This window comes from Agelaius phoeniceus, chromosome 1, assembly GCF_051311805.1.
Source record: "Agelaius phoeniceus isolate bAgePho1 chromosome 1, bAgePho1.hap1, whole genome shotgun sequence".
In the NCBI taxonomy this organism is placed as follows: domain Eukaryota; kingdom Metazoa; phylum Chordata; class Aves; order Passeriformes; family Icteridae; genus Agelaius; species Agelaius phoeniceus.
In genome coordinates this window covers 42,641,236-42,664,174 of record NC_135265.1, presented here as the reverse complement: position 1 = coordinate 42,664,174, position 22,939 = coordinate 42,641,236, and the positions used below count along the sequence as shown (strand labels likewise).

Here is a 22,939-nt window from a genome sequence, read left to right as displayed (position 1 = left end):
GCTAGGTCTGAGGCTACTGGCTTTTATGAAGTCTTAATCCATGGCCAGTTGTGACTTCATGTCTACTTTGCTAACTGTTGTAATGAGATTTTAGTTTTTTTGCCAAATTTTCCTGCCAGAAGCTTTGTGAGAGGGCAGGTCAGGTCAGCCTCCAGTGGGACTGGGGTACATAGGCTGTGTGAGTTTGAAGACATTCCCTGTTAAAACTGTAGTGAAGTTCCTGAAGGAGGAAGAGCTGAAAGACCTGTTCCTCTTACGGAGCCCTGGGCTGCAGGCTGGCTGTCAAGCAGCACTCCCGTTTTCCCCTGACAGTTTGCAGGAGAATTCTTTGGAGTAAAGATAGAAATGTTGTCTTGTCTGATTTTGTCAGGGTCGTCTTCAGCTTGTCTCCAGAGAGCAATCACCTGGCCAAGTTCAGTCTTCTTTTTCTTTCAGAAAAGGATCTCCTATGTGACCTGGAAGAATAAGTCTAGTTCAGACTAGTTGTCTTAAAATAACTTACCTGGAATGAAAAATGTCCCAAGTAACACTATATTTAAGTTTTTATGTTTTAGCATTCCAGTTGTTGGCATAAACTAGATGCTGCTGAATGGAGAGTTCAAAAATACTAACAACCATTTAGTGAAATATGACAATGTGTACTGTCTGATATTCTAGATGATGCTGGATCACACTGGGTAGTTCATTGTTGCAACAGGTGGTTCTTAGGTTGGTGCATCCTCATAAGTACAGTTAAAATGAGGGCATCTTCCTGAAGGTTCTGAATGTATGGTAAAGCCTTCCGATTCCTTTTTAGCTGATTTCAATGAGCCTGCATTTCTGAGGAAAAAGAAGCATTTCCTAATGTTCAGAGGGAACCTCTGTCTCAGTTTGTGCCCATTGCCTCTGGTTCTGTCACAGGGCACCTCTGGAAAGAGCCTGGCTCTGCCCTTTCAGTGCCCTCCCTTCAAGTGTATGTATACTTGTAAGAACTCCCCTCTTTTTTAGTCTGAATACCTTCACAGGCCAACATCTTGTTCTAGAATTTTGGAACTAATAAGTTACTATCTTTTTAACCTCTTTGAGGATCACAGGTTCATCTGCTGGTTCACTCTATGACAAAGGTGTTGAAAAAAATTGTTGGCCATTGCTATTGAACCTGTTCCATTGGGAACTGTGATCCTTCAGATTTGCCTGCTCTTTGTTTTTATGCCTCTTTCTGTAATATTTTGTGAAATTTGGGAGTAGTTTACGACAGATTTTTTGAGGAAGCCATTTTTAATTTTGGGGGAGGGGGTGGGAAGAGGGGAAGAGACATGCTCCTTCTGGGTCCATTCTGCAGAATACTACTACAGAATATTTTAAAAATATTAACATTGCAAGGTTATATTAGAAATAATTTGAATATTAGAAATAATTCTCACCTCTACCCAAGGTGTGAATAACTATATTAATACTTTTTACTGATAACCATTTGTTCTTTTCTTTTAAAATTGATTATCTCCACACTCTTTTAGGCGTATTTCTGTGCAGCTCAAATGCATAGACAACAGTCTTTTCCCTACAGTGTCTTTTTTTACTAGAAGCAGACCCATCACACAACAACAGTCTGAACCATTTGGAGGGGCTAGAAAAGCTGGGTTCTCTACATGGAAGAAAACACAAGTATGAATTTCTGTGCAGATCTCTTGTTTACCACATTAGCTGCTCGCTGCAATTGCACGGGGATTTAGTGCTGTTGTGTGTGTGCAAGTCACAATGAAGGTGTAAACTCCATGTAATACATGTATTTAAGGAATCCTTACAGATTTTAGGCTGTAGTGTATGAAATGGGTGAAGAAGGCCTAGTAAGAAACTAAGAGTTGTCACTTTATGCCTTTACCTGAAGGTGTAGCATGTAATGTAAAACATAAGCAGCAGTCCTCTGGTGTATTTTTAATTGGTTTGGTCAAGCCCTAAGTGTGTGTGTCTTTTTTCTCCCCAGCTGAGTATTGAACAGGCCCAGGCTGTGGCAGAGCAAGTTGAGATGAAAGCGAAGGTGGTACAGTCTGAAGTCAAGGTAGTGACCACTAGACACAAGAAGGCCTTGGAAGAGCGGGAGTGTGAGCTGCTCTGGAAGGTATTCACCCTTACACTTGTGGTTTGTACTGCTGACAAGTGCTTTTCAAACTGAAAAATTACTCAAACTACTGCACAGCCAGATTCTGATATCCGAGGAAAGCTGCAGGTTTCCTTACCTGGAGCTGCTGGTGGGGTTTTTGCTGCCGGATCCTGGGAGCAGCACAGCCCCACACGCGGGCTGGGCACTCCCCCTGCTGGCCCCGCAGCTGCCCCGAGAGGAGGTCCCCTCTGAACAATGTCTTCAAAACACATGCTCTAGGATTAGGTACATAATATAATTGGTTTTCCAACCCACTCCTCATAAAGGACAGGAGCAAAGCTGTATATGCTATCCTGTCCTTTTTTGTTTTTTTTAGAAAGGCTGGTAGAAATTCTGTGAGACCAACTTTCACTGTCCCCATGCTTAAAAACCTTTACTGTCAATCAAGGTAGCGTCCTCCCTCTAAGCAATTTTTTGAACTAGTATAAGAAAAGAGTATCTGCACAATTCTCAACTGGTGGGCTCATTTCAGCTCAACAATGCTTGTGTGGTATTTTGAGAGGAGGAAAGGAAGTAATAGGCAAGTTTCTTGTTCCAGAAAAGTAATTCAGTGGTCATGGTCCCCTGCAAGAGAAGCTTTGTTTTCTTTTGTAAGTGTCAATAGCAAGATTAAAATTGCACTTTATATAGTTAGTGTTCTTTGAATGCTCCTTGAGAGTTTGGATTTGGATTTTTACTCTTAACCTCTTGCAGGAAGCTTGGCAGCTTTCTTTTTTAAGGTATTCCTAGTACAGGAGGAGTAAGATCTGTGCCTAAGTTCTTTTTATCCTACAGTGCTGTACAAATGCACTTTGTTAGAATATCTGCACTGACAGCAAGTTCTCTTCAAGCTGAAAAACATTATTTTAAGAAGGAAATATGGTGGTGGTAAATGATTTTAGGAAAACAAACTCAGTCTATCAAGCATGCTAATAAACAATTTTGCATAACAGGGCTGAGTCTATGGATTTAGCTAAGACCTAAGATCAGTAATGTGTCTTCTTCTGGTGATACTTCTTTACAATGTGTACAATGGACAACTATTGTGAGAAGTATCGCCAAATTTTTTACAGCTTGGTAAAACCTACATACCTCAATTTACAGCATGTTTGTACATATGTTATCGAGTCAATGTCTAATCAAGGAGTCTTCAGACATTGAGTCTTCCTTCACTAAAATGCATTCCAGATACTGTTCTGAGGCCAAGCAAGTATTCAGACATCAGGAAATGTACTTTTGCAACAATAAAACAAAGACACATTACATTAGTTTTATGCAGCAGGTGTCTTTGCCAGATGGTCCAAAGTGGTTTTTCACAAGTAAGGGTAGACACAGGCTTATATAGATGATTTACAAAACAGGCATTTTTGCACCAACTTCAGTCCCTCAAGCAGGGACTGGCAGCAACCTTCTGTGTTATTTGAAATGACATTCACAAAACATCCTGTTTAAAAGCACAAGCTCAGCAGGACTGCTGGTATTTACAAGAAAATATTAAAATAATTGGACTCTAAAAATTCCTGGAGATAGATGTCTGGTATTATCCAGTCACAAAAACCAGTTCTGGCAGGCAGGGGAATGACAGGAGCCCATGTGCATTAGCTGGTGCTGACTCCCATCTCAGTGGAGGTCACCGTCTGAAATTGGTCTCAGTTCTGGTTAGTGAAGCCTCAGCCTCTGCTCTTCTGGAGAGGCTGCAATAACTTCTGTCCTCCCTGGGGGCTGAATGAGATGTGCCTTTGGATGATCTGTCAAGTACCTTGAAACTAGAAAACAGAATAGCATTTGAGGAAGCAAATAATTACTGGTAAGCAAGTGATTTTCGCTCTCAAATGTCACTCTGATGCAGCAGATCTGCAGAGTAGGAATGTATGTTGTCGCCTGGAGGGTAGGAGAGACTAATAATCCTAAATTTGGATAAGTAATTTGTTTTCCTTGTTTCTTGTCTGCATTGTGATTTTTAGAGGTTTGTTCTGGAGCTGTATGTCAGCATGCTATAGCAACTGTCCAGCTGGCTTTTATGTAGAAGGGAGACTGAAGGAAATCTCTGTGGTCTGTCTTTGCTGATGTAAGTGTGATTTTCTCTCCCCCGTTTCCCACAAGGTGGAAAAGATTCGCCAAGTCAAGGCCAAGTCCCTCTACTTGCAAGTTGAAAAGTTACGTCAGAACCTGAACAAGCTGGATAACACCATTAGTGCTGTTCAGCAGGTCCTGGAGGAGGGTCGCACCATGGACATTCTTCTGGCTCGGGACCGCATGCTGGCTCAGGTGCAGGAGCTGAAGAACGTCAGAGGCCTTCTCCAGCCACAGGAAGACGACAGGATCATGTTCACCCCCCCTGACCAGGCATTGTATATGGCCATCAAATCCATGGGCTTTGTCAGTAGTGGGGCTTTTGCTCCCCTGACCAAAGCCACGGGGGAAGGTCTCAAGCGCGCTCTGCAGGGCAAGGTGGCCTCGTTCACCGTGATCGGCTACGACCACGACGGGGAGCCTCGTCTCTCGGGGGGTGACATGATCTCTGCCGTGGTCATGGGCCCTGATGGAAACCTTTTCGGGGCAGACGTCAGCGATCAGCAGAACGGGACCTACCTGGTCAGCTACCGTCCCCAGCTGGAGGGAGAGCACCTGGTGTCCGTGATGATGTGCAACCAACACATCGAGAACAGCCCCTTCAAAGTGATGGTGAAGTCTGGGCGCAGCTACATCGGCATCGGGCTGCCGGGGCTGTCCTTTGGCAGCGAGGGAGACAGCGACGGCAAGCTCTGCCGCCCCTGGGGGGTCAGCGTCGACAAGGAAGGCTTCATCATCGTCGCCGACCGCAGCAACAACCGCATCCAGGTGTTCAAGCCGTGCGGGACCTTCCACCACAAGTTTGGCACGCTGGGCTCCCGGCCGGGCCAGTTCGATCGCCCCGCCGGCGTGGCCTGCGACGTTTCGCGCAGGATCGTCGTGGCCGACAAGGACAATCATCGCATCCAGATCTTCACGTTCGAGGGGCAGTTCATTCTGAAGTTTGGGGAGAAAGGAACGAAGAACGGGCAGTTCAATTACCCGTGGGATGTGGCTGTCAACGCGGAGGGCAAGATCCTGGTCTCTGACACGAGGAACCATCGCGTTCAGCTGTTCGGGCCCGACGGCGTGTTCCTGAACAAGTACGGCTTCGAAGGGGTACTCTGGAAGCACTTTGATTCCCCCAGAGGCGTGACGTTCAATCACGAGGGCCACTTGGTAGTGACAGACTTCAACAACCATCGCCTCTTGGTCATCCACCCGGACTGCCAGTCGGCGCGCTTCCTGGGCTCCGAGGGCACCGGCAACGGGCAGTTCCTGCGCCCGCAGGGAGTGGCGGTGGATCAGGAAGGGCGCATCATCGTGGCCGACTCCAGGAACCACCGGGTGCAGATATTCGAGTCCAATGGTAGCTTTTTATGCAAGTTTGGCACTCAGGGAAGCGGCTTTGGTCAGATGGACCGTCCTTCAGGTATAGCTGTCACCCCTGATGGCATGATTGTCGTGGTCGACTTTGGAAACAATCGAATTCTCGTCTTCTAATCTGTGTTTGAATTAGGAAGAAACTGTCTCAGGGAAATTCTTCTAAGAGAAAATGAAAAAATACAACGTTAATTCAAACCTACCTCATCTTTAATTTTTTTACAGATGAATGTACTTACCTTTTCTGCAGGGAGTGAGCCTGTAAAATTGAATTCTATCTACCTCATTGTCCTCCCTTCCCTCCCCGATTTCTCGCCCCCCTCCCCATCCCCACATACTCATAGTTCAGAACGTTTTACCTCTTTCCCCCCGATGGGGTTTCATGCACAAACGAGAATTGCTGTGCACATTAGGTGGTTTGTGTGGTGAGTTCTGTTAGACTAAGCCAAGAAAGGCGCTATGTAACTTTTTAAATGGAGAAAATGGTAGTAGGTGTTTGTAGAGAAATTTGTGTTCTTGACCATTCTGCAGTTCTGTGGGTGGGGACATGGGAGGGAGGGACATTTGTTGTTGTTGTTGGTTTTGGTTTTGTTTTGTTTTTTTTTTTTTTCATTGCTGCTGCAGCAGAGAACTTTTTCCTGTTCTCCTTTTTATACCTCAGTGTGTTTGATTTACTGGAGAGCACAGCATCTTGTTCCCAGACAACTTTGAACGTTTTATGAAAGTGAGTGAGATTCACTCGCCAGGAAGAGCAAGTTTGCATCTTTTTTGGCATTTCTGTGTATTTTTTTACTGAAACACAGTAATTTAACAGCACAAAGTGAAGCTGATGAAAATGCACAAAAATTCTTTAAGTTTAAACCAAATTGTTCATTTTAGTGGCTTAGTGCAGTCATTGTAAAGTTTAGATAAAAAGCAAGGCTTCCTTTAGTGTATCCTGTCATTGAGAATTTCATTTTTACCTCTTTTCACCTGAAAGCTAAATTAGTTTGAAAAAAGTTGCTGTTTCTTTTTATCAGTGCCCCTAATCTAGGTAACAGAAGAGGTTAGGAGGAGCATTGAAACAGGGAAAATCAAACCCTTTTGATTTACTTTCTTGTGAAATGACTTAGCATTTTTTGCCCCTTCCCATAGAGAAACCTTAAGGGAATAAAGTTTGAATTTCTTAGAAGTGGTACCTTTTTCCAAAAGTAAGAAATAAGCACAGCTTTGGAGATTCAGGGTGTGATTTGGAGAAGTCAACAGTTGTTTTGTTTTGGGGTTTTTTGTTCAGAGAAGATTGCAATAACTCTATCACTGATTAATTTTTTTTTTTTATTTTTTGTCTTCTGGCTTCCCCAGAGAGCTGGACTGTAAATTTTGGAAATAGCTACTGTAGCTTTTAGGGTGGGTGGAGTGGGCCTGGAGCTCCCTGCTGCAGGATCTCTGGCTACAGATCCAAGTGAAGAGTTACCAGTACCAGCTAAAGGCAAACTTCATCAAGGCAAAACTTTGCTGCTTTTTTTCCCAGGGCAGTACCAAAGACTTCTGTGTAAAATTAATGTATATGACCCTTAAAAGCTTGGAGGCAGGGGGAAGTTTGCCCTTTCGGGGATATTAGAAACTGATGTTCTGAGAGGCAGAAACTTTTGGGGAGAATAGAGATCTCTTTAGCAAAATGTGACTTTGAGTCCCTGGAAGGATTTGGTTTTATTCTTCAATTTCCTGCATTCCAGTTTAGCTGTTCAAGCAGATTTGGTCTGTACAGACCTGTAGCTTCACCCTCTGGTGTTGGCAAACAAAAATTGTTTAAAGTGGGCAAGAGAGGGCTCTTCTTGCTCTCTGCAATGGAAAAACTCACGTGTCAGCACTCTTGAGTTTGGAAATGCCATGGGATTTACCTTACTGTTTGCAAAAGAAGATCTTTGAAATGTAAATGTGGTCATTGTCAAAAAGTCTGAAGAGCCTTAACCATCCTGCAAGGAAAGGGTTCCTCTCTGCCAGCCACCATGCACAAAAGTGACCTGAGGTTGAAAGGCTCTTTACAAGTTTGTGAGAAATCACAAGGTGCACTTTCCTTCTTGCTGCTTTTCCCCTCCAAGGAGTGTTAACTTTCTGAGTTTTGTAGAAATACCAATGATGTGTGCAGACAGAGAGCGCTGCCACTTTAGAGGAGGCTTAAACTAAAGGACCAGAAAGAGACAAGATTCATGAGATGGCAAAACCTCTTTCAAAAGAAGGGTGAGGAAAACCACCTAAATTAAATGGGATAAAACAACTGTGCTGCCTTTCAGCCAAAGCCTCAAGGAAGCAAACTCTTCAAAGCAGTGTGTTTCAGTTAGGCTTAATCTTAGGATGGCATGGTTTAAAAACAGTTTGAAAGGATAATCTTTTATACAGATGTCTGTCAATAAATTTCTGTGGCCACACAAAACATGTATCAGAGAGAGCTAGTTTACCTTCAAGTTTTGCAAGTTCTGCCTGTGTGCACGCCTCCCTTCTTGGGGGTGGCCTACAGTTGTGACAGATGTCCGTGGTTGTCTTGTATTATTCAGCCTAAGAATTATTTGCAACTTGGGCTGTGAAAAAACTAATAGCCTGCAAGATCTAGATACCAAAGAATAGTGGTTTAAAAAGCTTTAATGTTTAGTCTGCAGTGTCCTTGCATTTCTCCTATCATGTCTTAACGAAAACGCCAGGTCTCTAAATACTTTGACCAGAGTGGCTGACAGTGTTGAAGTGTCCTAGAAACGCTCTTGTGCTTAAATGCTTGTGGGGTTTGCCCTTCTCTGTGGCTAGAAGGGAGTTGTTTTTCCAGGCATTAAAAAAAAAAGGTTAAGTGTGCAGTCAGGATTGTGTTGAACTGGAGAACGTTTTGCCCCCCCAGCCTGCACCGTGTGGAAGGTGACAGACACTGAAGTTGCCCTTTGCTTTTTGAATGGAGCCATTGCACAACCCCCCAGCCCAGCTCAGTCAGGAAGAGGAATGACTTAAACTCTTTCTAAGTTTCTGTCTATTTAACTCAGTGGGATTTGCTCGCAAACCGAACCTTGAGTGTTTGACCTTGTGTTGTTGGGGAGCTTTTTCGTTTTAAAAACACTACTATTTAGCTCCCCAAGAGAATTCCTTATCTTTGTGATAGATAGTGCTAAGCACACTTGGTCTCATTGAAAAGTGGTAGTGTAGCTTATAAAATGGAGTGTTTTATATGCAATGAAAAAAAGTAGTGCTAATATACAATGCCAACATCAGATGTCCCATAGAGGCTTATTAAAAAGTAATAAACGAGATTCCAACCTTGCTCTGCTTTTCCATGCATGTTCTCAGGTTAATGCCCCAGTATCATAATGTACGTGCATGCAGAGAGGAAAAGCAAGGCTTGGAAGCTGGGTTGCAAACCAAACAAGCATTCAGAGTAACCTTCTTAACTAGGGGAAATAGCCTGGAGAAGGGTAAAGTGAGTGTGTACCTCTTGGTTGGGAAACAGCAAATGTGGGGGACAGAGCTGTCTACTCGAACTCCCAAAGGATTTTCTCTATGCCAGGTTAAACCAGTGGCTCTCTGTAAACCTTTTGCTTGACAAAATGTTATCAGCAATCAGTGTGGCTGGTTTGGGTGCTCAGCATATAAAGCAATCTTGTCCTTTCTCAGAATTATTTAAGCAGGAACTTTAGTAGCAAGCTGAAGCAGATTCAGTACTTGATAATGCAGGTCCTTGACATAACTTGCTCCTTTTGATTCAGTAAGTTTTAAATATAACTGATTTAAGGAGGGCCATAAACCTGAAACTTTCAAACAAAGCAAGGAAAGGAAGATAACACCTGAAAACTAATGCATATTAGGGCCAGACTTAACCAACCTGAGAGAAAGAACAAGTCACTTGGATGTGGTATTCCCTTGGAATTGAAGGAAAGTGGGCCCAGTGCATTATGTTAGTCAAACCAAAATTGATTTCTGAAGAGAGCAGGTTTATAGACTCACCTTGCCATAACTTTGATCATAAGATTTCTTTGTTCAGTTCTAGTTTAAAAAAATATTGTGCCAAAGTTTTGTTTATTTTTTAAAGGAGTGTAAGCCAAATGGTGCCAAAAGGTAATAGGGTATTTAAAAGTAGAGCTATTTAGACAAACAGTTTGGAACTGTATAAAAAAGGAACACTGGTACTTGAGTTAGACAAATATTGTACCTTTGGTCTTTGAGTCCTTGGGAGTTTGAAACCCAGTTTGCTGTGGTACAAAATGCACAACTAGAGATGCCACTATCTTTTGCTTGAAGTTCTACCTCACTTTGCAGAAGTAAATCATCTACCTCAATTTAGCATCAGACAGGCTTGGGAAATAGTTGAGAATCTGCCTGGGGGAAGGATTCATCCTGCCTGTTGGAAAAGCATTTTAATTGAAACAGAGATACTAAGTGTGTACTATGTGGTGACTGCTTGCTTTTGTTTGCTTTTGTTTTTGCTGCCTGCCTATGGAGATATTAAGCTGCCCTTGCTAGAGAATCTGTAAATAAAACCAAATGTTCAGGCAAACTGGACTGAGACCTGAAATGCTTCAGAGTTTGTTCTGGTTTTGCTACGAGGTATGGAAGTGTAAACTTTTGTTCAGTATTATGACACTACTGGCTGACGTGACATCCTTCATGTTCATTTGCAGTGTTCTTATGTCCTTAAGACCTTTAGGTCTTCTCTCTACAAGAGAAAAACTTTTATGCATGCCTACCAATGTGTCCTGTTTAGGAGGACTGGTGTTATGATTGCTGTAAACACAATGCTATACCAAATGCTTGAAGGGAATAAGGTCCTGGTTTTTTATTTTATTGACTTGGTGATTGTATTTGTAGCTTGCTTGACTCAATGGGATTTTTTCCACCATGACAAAGCAATCAAGTTCCTATTCCTGGAGGGCAGCTTAGGTTCAGACATACTCAGGAGAGGCAGTTTAAAACCAGTGTCTTGGGGTTTTAGGCAAGTTAAGTAGTGATGTGCAACATACCCCGTTTTACCTGTGGAGTTAAGTTGCAGAAGCATATTTTCAGACTACTCTCTTGGAGGAAAAAGAAGTCCTTTTTCCTCCCCAGCTCATATTAAGGGGTGGCAGAAGTGGGTACAGGAGACCCCTAATGACAATAGGCTGTGTTGGGTTTGGTAAATGTTATGGTGGGAAATGTACATTGATGTCTCAAAGTGATCTTACGGGTTAACAAGCCAGACTGGCATCTTTTTCCATCATTGTTCAACCAGTAATGGTTCTAAAAATGCTTTGTGTACCTGCATGGTCTTAGACCTTCTATTAATGATTGTATCAACTTACAAACTCAGGTAGATAATTTTTTAAGCTCTTTTCATAGAGCCTTACTGACTGAATGTTAAGTGTCTGTGTACTGATGTAGTTTAGTAACTTCCTTTTGAACTACCAGACTAGTTAAAAAAAAAAAAAAGTCCTTTTATAGGTTTGTAGAGTACTTTTCAGACAATGTAGTAGTTTTTCCTTCAGAGGGAGAGATGCCTGTTTCTGAGGGGTTTTTTTGGTGTTTTTTTTTTTTTTGGTTTTGTTTTGGTTTTTTTCTCTAAAATGACTAAGAGGTTTTTAACTAGTTTGTAAGGTTTGCTTAGTCACCTGAGTTGGTGGGGGTTTCTGTGACTCTTGTTTGTACTGTGCATTACCTGTCATGCCCTGCTCACTTCGTGCACAGGTCCTTGGAGGAGTTGAGTGTGTGAAACACATGCCTGCAATTCAACTCAAATAGAAATTGCAAGCCTTGAACAAAATGAAGCTCAGCCTCATGAAACCAGTGTCACACATGTTATTTTTTCCCTCCCTCCCCTCCCCCTTAATTGGCTGTAGATGTTTGCCCCATCTTAGAAAAATTTCACTACTGATTTGTAAGTAGCATTGCCTCAGTGCAGGTTTGCATTGGGATCCAGGCTGATCTTGTAATTCTTTGGATGTTGAGTTGATTTGGTTTCTTAGTTTCCTCTTCTGTTACTTCTTTTCTACTTTAGTAACTAATCATGCTGCTCTCCTGATAATAATAAAATATCTCAGGAGGTCAGACAGTGCTCTGCTTTTAATGAGCTGCTCAGAGCTTTTCTATCTAATTGAAAATGAGTCAGGCTGTAACAAAAATTGCCGTGCTCCAAAAAGGGCATCACATTTCTACTTGGAGAAAAAGTGATACAATTTTTACTTGTCAGATGTTGAGTACTGCAGAGAAGAAAGCATGACAGGTTATGTGCAAACTTTTACGTAGAATAAGTGAACAAAATGTTAGAACCCTTGTGTTAATGGAGGCTTCTGAATGTATCTTTGTGGTCCATAGGGAAGGCTGAAGGATGTAGCAAGGAGACGATGTATCAGCTACTGGCAGCCTTAAAACAAAGTCAGTGTCTCTCTGGACTTTAAAATGTTCCTATGCAGTTTATTTTATTTTTGTTTAATCAAATAAATGTGAGGTTTTTTTCACGGCAACTCTGTGTGTGTGTGTGTGTGTGTTTCTGTACCTCCCAGGAAAAGCCTTCTCTTCTATCAGGTTGCAAAAAAGAAAAAGCCCCTCCTAGTTGTTTGTGTTATTAGAAAAAGTCCTTATTGTCATGACTGGAGAAAAGAGATGTGATATTGAACTCACTGCTTCAAACTCCATCCTTTTTCCCCAATATTTTGCTAGGAAGTTTCTGGTTTAACTTTTTTAGATCCATTTCTAGGTATCCTTTCCTTCACCTTGGCCACTGAAAATGTTTCTTCTGCATGGCAGTGTTAAGCAAAGCCACCAGAACATTTAATAAGTCTCTCTGGCATCTTACAGGGCAGGCTCTCAACAAAAGTTGGGTTAGTGGAAAGCTGCCATTTTTTCTTACTACCTTGGAAAAGGTTTGAAAAGAAATGGTGAGCATAGGAAGATGCTCTTCAAGTGAGGTTAAGAATTAAAGCCACTGCCTGAATTCCCAGCATGGGTAGCAGTGGAGGTGGATTCCAGGCTCTGGAAGTGCTGTCTGCTTTAGCTTTTCAGAGCCAAGATGCCTTCTTGGCATCAACTGTACAGCTGTAGGGCTCTCAGCACCATCCATCAAAACCCTTCACCAGGCCATTGCCTTCTTCCTGCTGGAGCAGCTGGCAACATGGCAGGAGTACAGAGATCCTTTCAAGTGGGAGGGAAGGAGGGAGAAGGCCCTGTGGAGGTGGGGACAAAGGCTGCACAGGTGAGTTTGTCCAGCTTCTGTGTTACTCTGTATTCCCTTGGCTCCTCTGTGCCCTCCTCCTGAAGACAACTGGTACCCAAAAGCTCCCTGAACAGCAGGAGATGGCTCAGGACACTGCTGGATGAGTGCTGGCCAGTCCTTGCACCGGGGCCATGGGCACTGCTAAAGGTATCAGCAGTGGCCACAGGCACTGCTGACCATTGTTGAGGCAGCAACAATGCTTGTGGTGTGTGCTGTGGGAAAAGGGAATGCAGCCCTTTCTCCTGCTCTGGGAATATGAGCCTCTGTGCTGCTGCAGGGGAAGATCCTGGAGGTAAGGGGAGAGTGGGGGGAGAGGCACAAGGCACCCTTTCCTTCTGGAAGGGGCCCAAACCAAACTGCTGAGCATTACTGGGTTTACTAACTTAGCCTACTGCTGAGCCTGGGCTGCTCCTGCTCCCCGGTTTTCTACCGAAGGACAGCTCACCGTTTTACTTGACCTTCACTTCTTTCCTACCAGAGATTAAAAGGATTGAAGGGAGAATCCAGGCCTTGGCTGCTGCCTCCCTTGACGTGTTATGATATTTATTTTTTCCTTTCTGTCAATAGCAAAGGCTGAAAGCTGAGAGCCGTCATCCCCGCCCGTCCATCCCGCAGCTGCGGTGGGGGCTCAGCCGCCTCGGGGCAGCAGGGCCGGGGCTGCGGCTCACGTGCACGCGCGGCTGCGATAAGAGAGGTGCCTTATCTGGGAAACAACCGCATCCTTCACCCAGCCCCGGCACGGCCACAGCATCTTTTGCATGTGAATGCCCCGCATTCCTGGGGGGGCGGGGAAGAATCTTCTCTATTCAGGGCCCAGGACCACACAGGGAGCATCTTGAACCTTTTTGTATTTAATCAGTCAATCTACTCTGAGGTAAAAGATCTATCAGCTCCCTTTCTTCTCTCTTTCAGAAAGGTGATCGCTACCAACTTACTCCTGATACTTTTTTATTCCTAGTGTTTCTAAGCTGTTTGTCCCTACCTGAGGACAAGGGTGCGTTGCAGTGATAGAAAAGTCACTGAAAAAGGCAGCTACTGGGTTGGATTCTGAAAGGATTCATCTGACACGAGACAGAGTAGCAGGTCTCAAGCTGCTGCTTCCCTCTGGAGACACACCTGTGGTCACTCCACAACTTGCACATTGTTGAATAGACTTGCTGTGCTGTTTCTGTCAGCTGCTTTCTCCAAGATGATGGATACAAATCCTGCTGCCTTCCCCTCCTGGACACACGTGCATTCCCTCACACTCACGGTACTGAGAGCAGAAAGGGCCGGCCCCGACTCCAGGGTGCTGCTGGGAGCAGTGACCTTTGCCTCCAGCCAGCACCAAAAGTACAATGCCAGCAGCACAGGGAGATAAGGTGGTAGCTCAGCTCTGCCCTGGAGCTTATCAGGAGAGCTGAAATGGCACAAAACAGCCCTGAAGGGACTGTGAGAGGAGTGCTGGGCTCCAATTATCCTATGCCTCTCCTTCTCTCCTGTGCTCACAGTAAGTAACCAGAAGGTCCTTGATTATGCTCCAATCTTCCTTTGAGTAAAAGGCAAATTTTTTCTTGTTAAGAAGAGACCTATTCCTCTACATTGGAAACTAGATTAAAAAACTGCCACAATTTCCTCTCCAAAAGAAAAAAAAAAAAAAAAAAAAAACAAAAAAAAAAACCCCACCCACCCAAGCCCCTGCTCCCCACAAACAAATCCACAAACGAAACCACTCCAAACCCAACCTTTTTCTTATAACCAGATCCATTCTTCCTCCATAGCTGCACCATTACATCATTCTGTTGGGCAAAGGAAAACCAGAGAGAGGGGAAAAAAAAATTCACAAAGGAAAAAAAAAAAAGCCAACAGAAACAGGTTCCCTCTTTGTTGAGGAAGAGCATGGCTTATATATGTCAGAACAGCAGCCAACACAACAGCTCAACTGCTCCTTCAGGACTTTACTTCAGGTAAATGGTCTTCTCCACTCACTGCTCTCCCCTCTAGTCTCTTCAAAAAGAGCTGAATTACACACTTGGCTATTTTTTTTTTGTAAATAAACTACCCCTCCTATTCAAAGCAGGTACTAACATCTCATCATTCATTAAATAAGCTTTACAAACAAGTCTTTTGGTTTACATCTTTTATTAAAAATTTACATAAACAAACACACTCCAGCAATTGGGGTATTCAGGTGTCCTAGGTTAAAAAAATATACAAAATCCCAAGCCCCCCTGACCAGGGCAGCAGCAGGTTCAAGCACAACCTCACTTCCTTTGAACAGTGGTGAAAGCTGGCATCTGAATGGGCTGGATGGAGTGGACTGGCTGGAAAACAGGCTTTTTCCTCATGTCAGAGAGTGTTTTCACAGAAGGGAGCAGCTGGTTCCTCTTGATGATCTGCAGTGCCAGCTGTGTGTTACCTACAAGACAAGTTTCAATTAAAAACCCAAAATACCATTTAATGGCATATGAATTATTGTTCAGGGACAGAGCTGATGAGCTAGCCCTGGGCCCAGGCCAGGTACACTAGCAGTCCTTCCTCTCCAGTGAAATGCTGGCACAGATAGGAAAAGCAGTAGACAACAGGAAATTTGAAAAAAATTAGATTTGATTGAGTCCACTTATTCTTAGCTGAAGACATCAAGCTTTTACCTTAGTACTGGAAGATGCCAAAGCCCCTTCTAATTTCCCAAAGGTCACCTCTTCTCTCTCCCAGCTGCACAGTGAGGCTCTAGATCTCACACAACATGCCCTCACATTGTGACACTGCAGACAGTAATGCAAATGCCAAGGGCATGAAAGATGTTTTCAAATGAAGAAATCTGATTTTTAACTGTATGTACGGTCCATCAAACAACTACCACTATACATGGAAAACTTACTCTGTTAAAAATTAAACTTGCAAAATTACAGGAGAAAAGGCACTGAGTTGCGAGGAGAGTATTTTTCCCTCATAATTTTCTTTTCCTGAAGTTTTTGTTTCAGAAGAGATGTACCATTTTGTTGTCATTTATAGAACAAAAAATGTCTTCAGCCTCTTTTAATCATGTACTTAGAAGAAGGGTAAGAGATGTAAATCCCACTTTCTACTCTCTTCTGCTCTGTACATCTTTGTTGCAGAAATAAAGGTTTCCAAAACTCCAATTTAGAAACATCTTTGTAAGAAAAGCATTGTAGAAGTCTCAATTCCAAATACAAATGCTCAAATCCTCTGCCTGCCTGCAGTGCAGCATCACTGAAGGGGAACAGGCACACAGAACATTTCACAACACTTGGATATGAAGTGCCCCCCAAGGAGCACAGGTCTGCAACCATGACAGCTTCAGGCAGCAGCTGCACCAGTCTGTTCTCACTGCAGAATTCAAGTGCAACCTTTCCACTTTCCCATTATGTAGAGCTTTCCCCTCCTAACGAAGTGAACCTTCAAAGGAAAGCATTGTGGAAGAGAAAATTATCAGTATTACAAGCTTTGCTGCCATACTTGCTACACAGGCCTTGACACAGCTTCTTTGGGAAACCTGGATTGTGGTTGGCTTTTAATGGAGAAAGCTTTTCAAACACTCTTTATAGTAGAAACTTCATCAAGGGTTTTACTGAGAATGTAGTCATGATATTTTATGAAAAATCCTTTTGTTAAGATTTTTTCTCCTGAGACACTGAGAAGCCTCAGAGGAAAAGAAAACCAATAATTACCAGCTGCTGTGGAATGCAACAGGTACATCTTTGATTGGTCCATGCTGGTTGTTTCTAATTAATGGCCAATCACAGCCAGCTGGCTCAGACTCTCTGAGAGTCACGACCTTTTGTTATCATTTTTTTTTCCTTGCTGGCCTTCTGATGAAATCCTTTCTTCTATTCTTTTAGTATAGTTTTAATATATATATATATATATATATATATATATATATATATATATATATATATATATATATATATATATATATATATAATAAAATAATAAATCAGCTTTCTGAACCATGGAGTCATCTCTTTCTGAACCATTCTCGTCTCTTCCCACATCAGGGTTGCCTGCAAACTTCCGCAGAGCCTATCCAAGAGTGCTGACTTCTGCACTAAGATAGAAAACTTCAGCTCAGGAAATGAATGTTTAGGAGGTCTGGAGTGTGTAAGAACAGGATGGCAATAAACTATGGAAGTGAAGGTGCACATACATGGATCCACAGCAGAAGAAGGAGGCAAGGCCTAAAGGGTTTTGTCCAAAATACTGGCACAACTCTCTCTATAGGGTGGGAATGATGAGTGCTGCTCTCCTCCCTTTGTATCCCAGACTTAGGTTGCCTGAACAGCTCCCAACTTACCATTCTGCAATTCAAGATACACAGCCAGCAGGATGGCCTCTGGAGGGATCTCTTTGGGGTGGATCAGCGAAGCAGCCTTATTGAAAAGAAGAGGGTGGAGAGAAAAAGAGCTTAAGAGAAAGATCCAGAACAAAGAAAGTGCCCCTTGACAAGATCAATTCATAACCAAGACCAGATTTTTTCAAACTCATACACTCCATCAGTTTTAAGCATGCAAGATTATCTACATAGCAAGATTGTTTCACACTAATTAGCAGGACCATCTGCTGTGTGCTTATGTTCATATGGATCTGTATTTCTTGGGCCAGCCTAGCGTGGTTTCCTGCTGAGGTGACAGGTGAAGAAGGTAACCTCCACTGCTCCAAAGTTCAGAATACAAAGTTAACAAGGATTGTTCATTAACTTTCCATATACAACCATTTTTTGGCTATGAAGTTAATGAATTTATTGTAGATGCAGAGCCCCACTGTATTTTACATCCATGGGTGGCCTTGCACTCCTCTGGGCTTTACACAGGTGTTTCAGAGCCCAAGCAGAGACACCTGCCCCATCATAAGAAACCTCAGCAGGAAAAAGAGCCAGACAACTGCCTTAAATAGCTGAGAGCCTCATAGAATTTGAATCTGTTCACATACACAACCACTGTGAATTTGGAATTTGGAAGCTGCTGTTTCAGTTTGTAGCTCAACAATGCATCCAGGCAGTCTTCCTGACAGACAGGAGTGGCTGCAAAAAGAAACATCATGCTGAAAGAGATGGGTCCCAGCCATGAAAAAGACCGAGTGATGTGACACAGGCCAGGTGGAGACAGCATTTCAAAAGCAGTACTTGAGAATTCCTGGGACAAGAGGCAGACAAGGAGCATGCTCTCAGCAGAATTGTAGTTTGTTCTCACAGCCCTAAAGATAATAGTTCTGATGGTGAGTTATTAAATGACTAGGGAGAAAACCTTCTCTGAATCATAACAATTACTACTAAACCATTAAAAAGACCACAAAAAACTCAAAAAAGCAAGTTAACTTAAACATGAAAAGGCTTCCCAGCCATCTTCCACTGTTCTGCTATGAACAGAACATAAAATGCTGCCTGTAGTGGTATCAAACTTTTTACACAAGTAAGAAATTTGGAATTAATTTTGTTTTTAATAGAGATTGGTTCATAAAGACAGAGAAAAGCCACCATCTCAGCAGGGTCTGCAAGTAAGCTGGGCTGTGAAATCACCAGAATTCACTGTGATTTGAATGGCACTTAGAAGGAAGTACATTTGTCCCTAAAGCTGCCTTGAGATTTGTTTTTCATACCTGATGAAGACACTTTCGAGCTTTGTCATATTCACTCCTCAAGCAGTAAGCACTTCCAAGGTTAAATAACATCATTGTTCGAGCAGACGTGACCGAACTGGGGTAACACTGTGGGGTCTGCTTGCCAGCTGCAATTAAAAGAAAATAAAATTCTTCTTTTCCTTACACTTTTATTCCAACTGGCCAAGTAAGTTCTTGTACTCTGCTGAATACAGTGGCTGGTACTTACAAGATTCCATTGCCTCATTCTCTCCTTTGTCAGACCCTGCAAAGAAAAAACAAACACATCATGTTCTGTGACCTTTTTTAAAGGTTATTACAAAAATAATACAAAGACGCAAATTTTCTGCTCTCTTCACAGTCTGGCATTAAAGAGGAAAAACAGATCAGTTTCCTCAAGAGTTTACATCATTCAAGACTTCCTAACTTCAGTGCTATGCTTTTAGATTTGCAGATGAGTACAGTGAGTTTAAACTGCAGGCATGTCACTGGAATCAGAGCTGCTGTAGACTCCACTATACAGATGGTTCTGAAGTACTTTTCTTAACAGAATACACACTCCCAACAAGAGGACTAAGATTAAGTTCTCCCCACTCCCTATATCTCAGTAAAGTAGACTGCAGTGGTATGACAAAGCCTGGTTTAAAGACCAAAAAGCTGGGAGAGATAAATGACATAAAACCCAAACTTAACCATAATAGCATATTTAACAAAACCAGCTTTCAAAAATTTCATTCAAACAAGTCAGAATACTACAATATACAGTCCTATTAATGCTACAGAATTAACCACCTCATAGGAATGACAAACAAGGAAACGACACACCAAACACAAAGTGGGAACTGAAGCCAGGAAAATAAAAACACAACAACAAAAACACAAACAACACTCTCTCTCACCCTGAAATAATCTACAGGTGTTAAAACAAAATGTCTTAATCATCATTACATCTGTGTCAAAAAAGTTACAACAGGAAGGCAGCTGAAAGCATAACCAGTTATCATGAAGTGTGGATGCATTAACCTAACCTTGATCCTGCTCATTTGAAGAGATCCCAAGGGAAACATCAGTGACATTCTCGGGGTTCAAGTGAGTGATGGCATCAGATATTCTGTCTAGAGAGATGAGAGCTTCTGCTGCATACAAATGCCCAAGAAACCTACAACAGCAAAAAGGGTCAAGGTACAAATGTCAGCACAGCAATCCCCACAGTTTGTTATGAGAGACAAACAATGCAGTTTTTGATGTGAGCACATGGGAACTGTTACTGGGAACAATAGCATGGAAGTTAACTTGCTCATAAGGTATTGTCATAATACCCAGTTCTACCATTTACTGCTTTTAGGCACCAAAGTTATAAAAAAATTCCACACCTGAATAATTCATCCATGCACAGGAGTTTCCATTCCACAGAGAAAGTACCTTGGTGGGGCCTTATTCAGAGAATGAAGAAAAGCCACCCCAGAATATGAATAGATCTACAATTTAAAGTGTTACATTATTTTACATTCAATAAAAATAAAGCACCTATTTTCCTGGGACCAAGATACACATCTCTCTTTGTCTTTGCAAAAGACCTGTTATTTAGCATTTCCTTCCTTACATAACAGTAACACAAAATATGTGTTACCTTGCAAACTCCTCAAAGATCTTGCTAATACAATGACTGTGCAAAAGGATGAGCTGCAGTAGTGTGAAGAAAAAAGCCAAAGAATTTAATTGGCACGGACCAGTTTAAAGCATGGTGCCAGCATATAAAAATAAGCACGAGTTACCTTGCCTTCCACAAGTACATTACCAGTTTTGAAAAATATTATTACTGTAAAAACCTCTGCTATACTGTATCCCGTGCATTAAATGCACAGTGTCAGAAGGGTGTTGCCTTTGAATTTGTAGAGCTGTATGAGAACTGGTGGGTAGAAAAAGAATGCACTTTGAATATCCTTCCAAAAAATACAGTGCCAAGTGGGAGGTGACTGAGAGAACTGAAGAATGGAACCTACATAAGCAGCAGTAGCAGGTGAAGTGACAGTCCTGCACACACAAGATCTGTTACCCTGAGTGACTGAGCAAACCTTCCCCTCTGAGGCTGCAGTTTCAGAAGTAACCTTTCAGCTGTGTGGGTTTGGGCTGATGTTAGCTACCCACAGCTGCACATCCCTGCCCCTTGTGCTGTGCCAAGCATGTGCAATCCTGCAGTGAATCCTGACAGAGACCTGATGGTCCTGCTGTTGCATGGGACCCCAGAGCTGGAGAAACAGTAACAAAACCAGCAATTGATTCCAAATTATGTGGAATTCATACACAAAGGAGGCAATTCATGTTCCTGTGTATCAATGGACATTTAGTCAGGGCTTCAACAAGAACTGGAGCAGGCCAAGCAATTCTTTGCATCAAACACAGATTTGGCAAGCAACTACAGACATTGGAAGCTTCAACCCAGAAGTGTCCAGCAAAAACAGGGCTGAGAAAGAAGAAATGACCCTATCAGACTTACTTAAGAGACCCTGAGAGCTTTGGTTGCTGCAGAAGTTTATCTGCATGATTCAATGCCATAAGGTTATCCCCCAAAGCCAGAGCCACGTAAGCACTACATGCAAGGATCGAGCACCTGGAAGGAAACAGACAAATAAAGGGGAGGGGGAGAGAGTCAACATGTTAAATGGAGAATTCTGTGATTCCAAATACACCTGTTAAATCTTCTTTCTTGTTTAGTGCTAGAGAAATATATCAAACCTTCAATAATGACTTCCTATCTAACTATGAAGTAAAAGGGTTTTCATTATTTATGGGCTCGATTGTCCTACCAATATAAATCAAGGATCACCATGGTGTGCTCAGTAAGATTTTGCAGTTTTCATCTTAAATGACAGACTAAAAAGTGGACTTCACCATGTGTCATTTTTCTCATGGACAGTTTGCCATTCTCACACTCTTGTTACCGGTCTTGCCTTGAACTCTCATTTGTACTCCTCTGCCCTCGCCTTCTGTTGTAGAGAAGAGCAGCAGGTTTCTAGATTGCTGTAAGACACACAGTAGCTATCAATTAAGCTGTAACATATTTCACTCTTCTATTGAACAACGTCTGCACACAGATAGACAAACACTGGAGAATCTGGCATTTCCGGTTTTGTGTTCAATTGAGGGCTGTAACCCAGTGCCAAGACTCTGAGTGATCCATGGCATTTTGTTGCCATCACAGACTTGCTTATCTTTCCAAAACCAGAAAATCTCTGGCAGTTCATTTAATGAAATCTGAACTACTCACATTTTCCATCTTCAAACAATAACCCCACATCAGGACGCCATCATTAGGCCAAGCTTCACACTTCGTAATAACTGCACCCCTCTCCAAACACTGTTCTTGGCGATATTTTCCACTTGGTAAAACATCTTTCAGTGCAGGCTGCCTTATCCTCAGGGCACAAGCCTCTGCCCAGGACACCCTGCTGTGAGCAGGACTCTGTTCTTCTCCAGGGAGGACGAGTGGATGCTCTGAGTGGGGTCTCGGGTTGGGAGTGGTGGGAGGAGAGGCGCGGGCTCTCCCGCTGGTAGGCGGGCTATTACTGCCCAACCTTCTGGCAACTGTCAAGCCTGCTTTCGGTCCAGCAGTAAGTCATGTCATTCATGGCAGGGCCTGGGGTGCCTTTATTCCCCTTTCCCAGGAGGCATGCTCCTTAATTATGCACAAGTAGGGTAAGAAACTTCTCCAGTGTTTTCCCCTACCCCCCACTTCCTCTCCACCGTGTCCAGATGTCACATCAAATCTGAGCACATACAAAAGCTTGAGAGAGGGAGAGGAAAGCTTCCCCAGCTCAAGTCCCAAACCTAAAATATTTATGATAGGTTGTGACTGGGAAGGGGGATGGAATGGGGAAAAAAAAATCTCTGCAATAACAATCTGCTTCTAACTAACCTCTTTTTGTCGCTACCTCAAGGAGATACAGCTTTTAAATCAGCAGAGATGCTGCGTGTCACCAGCAAAATACCCTTAGACACAAGTCAGGCCCTGCAGAGTGCCCTTTCCCATCAATGTGTGTTACATTTCCCACAACTTTTTTAAAGCCTATTTTTAATTCTGCAAGTGTAAATTCAAACACAACACATGCTCCAATCACACAACAGAATGAAACCTACTCCTCTGCTCTAAGCACTAGCCACTGTTTGCTGCCACATAAGAGCAGGCAACAGCCATCTAAGGAGGAAAACATTCAGATTTCCTGCCATGCAGTTGTGTTCTTGCACTTGGATCCATTGTTGAGTTGGCTGAACCGAAGCTCAGGAGAGCTGACAGCCAACCGGAGCAGAAGAATTGCAGCACAAGGGAAAAGACAAACTAGTGTTTCACCCCGCTCAGGATTCTGACAAAACTCCACAGGTCGCCTTTGAGCACGGCAGACTTCCAGCATCACCGAGCCTCCACATGCCCTAAATAAAACTGCCTTTGCACTAGGAAAAAGAAAAATGTTTTTTTAAACTGCCAGATTATGTCAAACAGCCTCTTGTGTAGGTCTAGGCAACAGGATTTGTCAGCCCACACAGACTGTAAGTTTACGGAACCCAAACGCCACATCTGACTTGCCTTATTT

The 22,939-nt window shown here is 42.8% G+C and overlaps 2 protein-coding genes across 3 annotated transcripts in view; one reads left to right on the top strand and one right to left on the bottom strand.

The window, feature by feature from the left end:
- The window catches only part of TRIM71 (tripartite motif containing 71), a 55,138-nt gene extending 49,048 nt beyond the window's left edge, over positions 1 to 6,090 (top strand). The window contains exons 3-4 of the mRNA XM_054647635.2: positions 1,964 to 2,098; positions 4,223 to 6,090. Of these exons, the coding sequence (XP_054503610.1) occupies positions 1,964 to 2,098; positions 4,223 to 5,674 (1,587 nt within the window). The 3' untranslated portion in view covers positions 5,675 to 6,090. The remainder of the gene's footprint in view (positions 1 to 1,963; positions 2,099 to 4,222) is intronic.
- Positions 6,091 to 14,856: 8,766 nt separating this feature from the next.
- The window catches only part of CNOT10 (CCR4-NOT transcription complex subunit 10), a 32,746-nt gene continuing 24,663 nt past the window's right edge, over positions 14,857 to 22,939 (bottom strand). Inside the window, exons 14-19 of one of the 2 annotated variants that reach the window (XM_054641778.2) lie at positions 20,848 to 20,961; positions 19,379 to 19,509; positions 18,580 to 18,615; positions 18,351 to 18,478; positions 17,050 to 17,125; positions 14,857 to 15,150 (exon numbers count right to left, since the gene is read on the bottom strand). In XM_054641778.2, the coding sequence (XP_054497753.1) occupies positions 14,996 to 15,150; positions 17,050 to 17,125; positions 18,351 to 18,478; positions 18,580 to 18,615; positions 19,379 to 19,509; positions 20,848 to 20,961 (640 nt within the window). In that variant the 3' untranslated portion in view covers positions 14,857 to 14,995. Of the gene's footprint in view, positions 15,151 to 17,049; positions 17,126 to 18,350; positions 18,503 to 18,579; positions 18,616 to 19,378; positions 19,510 to 20,847; positions 20,962 to 22,939 lie in introns of those variants that run through there. The other variant, XM_054642030.2, reaches the window with a different exon arrangement.